The following is a 5,000-nucleotide window of genomic DNA, read 5'->3' as shown; positions in this document are numbered from 1 at the left end:
TTTAATATCATCCATAGATTAGAGATGTATATATCCAAATCATGCAAATAATATTCATGAAAATATAATATAATAAATACCAATAAAAGAATCATGATATAGATAAAATCATATATTCCTCTTCCATTTAAATTATTATTTTTCAATTTAGTTATTACTACAATAAAGCTTTAAATTTAAACTAATCATCTTTCCCAAAGTCTGGAAACAAGAGTCTTCTCCTGAACGAGCTGGCGTACGTCTTTGGTGGTCCTATGGGTGCTCTTGGACCTTTGGCCTCAAGTTATAACTTCACTAAGATGGATGTCACACTCAGCAAATCGTTCATATCAATGTGGAGTAATTTCATGAAATTTGGGTGAGTACAAGGTGGTTTTAGAAGGGGTAGGGGATGTATGAATCAGATTTTTACAGTTAGGCAGATATGCAAGAAATATTTAGCAAAGGGTGAGGAGGTGAATGTCGCATTTATAGATCTGAAGAAAGTGTATGATAAAGTTGATAGGGAAACGATGTGAAATGTGATGAGGTTATATAGAATTGGTGGAAGGTTTTTGCAAGCAGTGAAAAGTGTCCACAATGGTAGTAAAGCGTGGGTTAGAATAGGAAATGAAGTGAGCGATTGGTTTTCGGTGAGGGTGGGGCTGATACAGGGAAGTGTCATGTTGTCATGCTTGTTTAACTTGTATATTGATGGAGTGAAGAGAGAGGTGAATTCTCGAGTGCTTGGACGAGTATTGAAACTGATAGACACGAATGATCATGAATGGGAGGTAAATCAGTTGTTGTTTCCGGATGATACTGTACTGGTTGCAGACTCGGAAGAGAAGCTTGGCCGATTAGTGACAGAATTTGGAAGGATATGTGAGAGAAGGAAGTTGAGAGTTAATGTGGTAAGAGTTATGTTATGAGATGTACGAGAAGGGAAGGTGGTGTGAGGTTGAATGTCATATCGAATGGAGAGTTACTGAAGGAGGTGGATCAGTTTAACTACTTGAGGTCTGTTTTTACAGCAAATGGCTAAGTGAAAGCAGATGTACGTCAGAGAGTGAATGAAGGATGCAAAGTGTTGGAGTCAGTGAAGGAAGTCAAAAAGAATAGAGGGTTAGGCATGAATGTAAAGAGAGTTTTGTATGGGAAAGTGATTGTACCAACTGTGATGTATGGATCGGAGTTGTGGGGAATGAAAGTGATGGAGAGACAGAAATTGAATGTGTTTGAGATGAAGTGTCTAAGGAGTATGGCTGGTGTATCTCGAGAAGATAGGGTTAGGAACGAAGTAGTGAGGGTGAGAACGGGTGTAAGAAATTATTTAACAGCTAGAGTGGATATGAATGTGTTGATCTGGTTTGGCCATGTTGAGACAATGAAAATGACTGTCTGCTAAAGAAGGTGATGAATGCAAAAGTTGGTGGGAGAAGTACAAGAGGAAAGTCAAGGTTTGGGTGGATGGATGGAGTGAAGAAAGCTCTGGGTGATAGGAGGATAGATGTGAGAGAGGCAAGAGGGCGTGCTAGAAATAGGAATGAATGTTGGGCGATTGTGACACAGTTCCTGTAGGCCCTGCTGCTTCCTCTGGTCGCCTTGGATGACTGCGGAGGTAGCAGCAGTAGGGGATTTAGCGTTATGAATCTTCATCTGTGGTGGATAACGGGGGAGGGTGGGCTGTGGCACCCTAGTAGTACCAGCCGAACTCTGTTGACTTCCTCGTCAGGCTGGGAGGCGCATAGAGAGGAAAGGTCTCTTTTTTTCATTCATTTGATGTCGGCTACCACCCAAAATTAGTGGAAGTACCTTGGTATATGGATATGGATATATATATATATATATATATATATATATATATATATATATATATATATATATATATATATATATATATATATATATATATATATATATAATACTGTACAGTTTATACCATTGATACCATAAATCAATCATTTATACTTATGGTATTAATTCAAAACTCTATGTTAATATTACAGACATCCAAAAGACACAGTCTCCAAGGCTAAGATGTCCGAGAGTGCAAACGACATAACTTCTGAAGAGCAGATATGGCCCAAATATGATCCAGTCTATCAGAGATACTTTCGAATAGGTGAGGTTCCTATTCATGTGGGGCTGTATTCACTCAGAGAAATAATGATATAATGATATTCAATATTTTCTAGATATATAACCTTAGGTCAGGAGAGTACATTTATTCATATTTTTAAGATAATTTTATTTCTGTATGATCACTTATATATTAATGAATAATTACTCTCTTCTTTATATATGAAATCCTATGTTCTAGATTTCAATATATATATATATATATATATATATATATATATATATATATATATATATATATATATATATATATATATATATATATATATATATATATATATACCGTATATATATATATATATAAATTTATATATATATATATATATATATATATATATATATATAAATTTATATATATATATATATATATATATATATATAAATTTATATATATATATATATATATATATATATATATATATATATATATATATATATATATATATATATATATATATATATATATATATAATTCTTCAATAACCAAACTCCAGTGAATATCATTAAACTAAATTATTAAAACATAACTTCTTCATTGTAATTCACAAAACTAAAGAACTTAGATAAAAATACTAATATTTAACTGGTGATGATTTTGATAAACTAAATGTGAGTACATTCAAAATTATGCGATATGATTCTAGTCATCAATATAGAATTTATATTTCACTTTTCCTGAAACTTCCCTTTTGAAAATCTAAGTGTTTAGCCTGTATTTATAATAGCTTATGAAGCTGTAACATACAACTCTTATTCGGTGATGAATTGATGAAAATGGCTATTCAAAACAACAAGGAGTCAAAACCATATATTTTATATTTCAGGAATATATCTTCTATACATATCGTATACTCTGTTTCACATATTTACTATTAGTTATTTATATATGTCTATTCATTCCAGGAATACAGAACTTTGTACGTGACCACTACCGTGCTGGAAAATTAGCATTGTGGTCATGGCTACTACCTGGTCTGGAACGAGTGCGTACTCGGTACGGCCCAGATAAAAACTTTCACAGATTACCAACTGATCTCCAGTCGGGTTTTTACCCTGAATCAACAGGTCAGTATAACTTTACTGAAGGCTTAAAATATAGCCCAATCACTCCAACCCTCAATGGCCCAACAAATAAACCCCATAACTTGACCATTGTAGCTAAGGCTAACAAAAACAAGGTCAGTGAATTAGCTAATTTGGATATGCTGAGTCATATGGGGAAGCACTTCCCCTACACGACTGCACTGAGCGTGACAGTGGTCATTGCCTGCTCTTTGCTAATCCTAAATATACTGGTTCTTACTGCCGTTTATTATCAACATAAGACCAACCGCCGGACACTCGCCAAAATCTCGCAGGACGCGAATAGCGAGAGCGTGACTGACGTCCAGTTGCACTCATCTGGGTACAATTGTAAAACAATATATGCCCCAGGGCATTATGGAACCCTGAGGCCTTCTATCACAATGCATAGCAACCTGGCCACAGCCTTTGAAAAGGAGTCCCAGCACGACAGGCCGCCAGACTACATAAGCAGCGTACAAACCATAGACGATATGACTGGCGTAACATCCAATAGGATCTCTCCAGATACGCAAGGCATCGTTACGAATACCCAAACGCCACAAGAACCAAAAGAAAACATATTAACAGTTACAACGCTCAAGCAGCCTGTGGCTTCCTACACATCTCCGAATGATGGTCAACTTTTCTCTACATATTCACCAGTCGATGGTCAACCCATCCCTACGCATTCAACAAAAGAGTATCAACTCGTCTAAAATTATTCACCCAACGCAGACCATCCAGTTACAGGTTATTCTCCGAAGGATGGAAAACTGATTCCAAATTATTTGTCAAGCAGTGCTTCTATCATGAAGATTAGGGAGTAGTTAATGTCTATGTCACCATAATATACTAAAAAAAGTTTCCATTCCTTTAAAAACAATGTTAGATATACTCTAGAATATAGGGCAAATCGGTCGTATGATTAATTTTGGTCTAGTCTATTAGCTATACATTGCCTTCCAAGATTACCATCTCGTCTTCAAATTTATACTTAACAAAGGCCAAATAATAAAACTAGTTTTTTGAATAATAAAACACTCACTCCAAGACACTCAGAAGGACAATGGTTTTCAGAAAACTAGCCAACTCATCTAAATATATTCTTCGATCAAAGTCGTTCACTTTTAATAATTAGTTTTTTGTGTATTTTCAGAATAATGGTTCTTTTATTAAACTATGTCGATCAATCCCATCCGTTACTATGGTCCACTTAGATCATCATCAGAGATGCAGAAACATAACGAATAATTGTTTTAATGATATACATTTCCTTTCTATCAATCAATTATTGGTAGTAAAAATTTCTAATAACAATATTAAGAAAGAAAAGATAGTATTTAACATATGAAAATTCCCGGAGACCAATATTTGGTACATTACCTATTCATAAAGTTGATAGAAAGTTGTCTACTTTTCATAATCAGGAACTTTTACAAAATTACTTTTTTCCACATTTGATAGAATATCTGATATCCCTAAGTAAAGTAACTGGTGCTCAATTAGGAGAAAAATACTCTTAATTAAATTTAAATATTAAAAAACATAGCAATTAAATTGGACTGGAGATTTGATTATGAGTCATAATAATTCTTAAAAGAAAATCCAAAAACAAGAATCCTCATTAAATAAAAAAAAAGCCAATTCACATCATATAAAAATTATATAAGAAAATATAGAAACACTTTGTCCATCTAAGAAGAAGGAAGTGAACATAATAACTATTGTTGTGAAACTTTATATCTAACCTGTGGCTGTTTTGGGGGATATGTTTATCAGTGTGTGTGTGTATGTATATATGTATGTGCATTTTG

General features: G+C 33.9%; 1 protein-coding gene across 1 annotated transcript in view; it reads left to right on the top strand.

Moving 5' to 3' along the window:
• LOC137626632 (neuroligin-4, X-linked-like) overlaps nt 1-4,943 on the top strand; it is a 5,497-nt gene extending 554 nt beyond the window's left edge. The window contains exons 3-5 of the mRNA XM_068357652.1: nt 201-358; nt 1,989-2,104; nt 3,025-4,943. Of these exons, the coding sequence (XP_068213753.1) occupies nt 201-358; nt 1,989-2,104; nt 3,025-3,902 (1,152 nt within the window). The 3' untranslated portion in view covers nt 3,903-4,943. The remainder of the gene's footprint in view (nt 1-200; nt 359-1,988; nt 2,105-3,024) is intronic.
• Nucleotides 4,944-5,000: the final 57 nt, after the last annotated feature.

Source organism: Palaemon carinicauda, chromosome 34 (genome assembly GCF_036898095.1).
Source record: "Palaemon carinicauda isolate YSFRI2023 chromosome 34, ASM3689809v2, whole genome shotgun sequence".
Taxonomy (NCBI): domain Eukaryota; kingdom Metazoa; phylum Arthropoda; class Malacostraca; order Decapoda; family Palaemonidae; genus Palaemon; species Palaemon carinicauda.
This window is presented reverse-complemented; position numbering and strand designations above follow the sequence as displayed.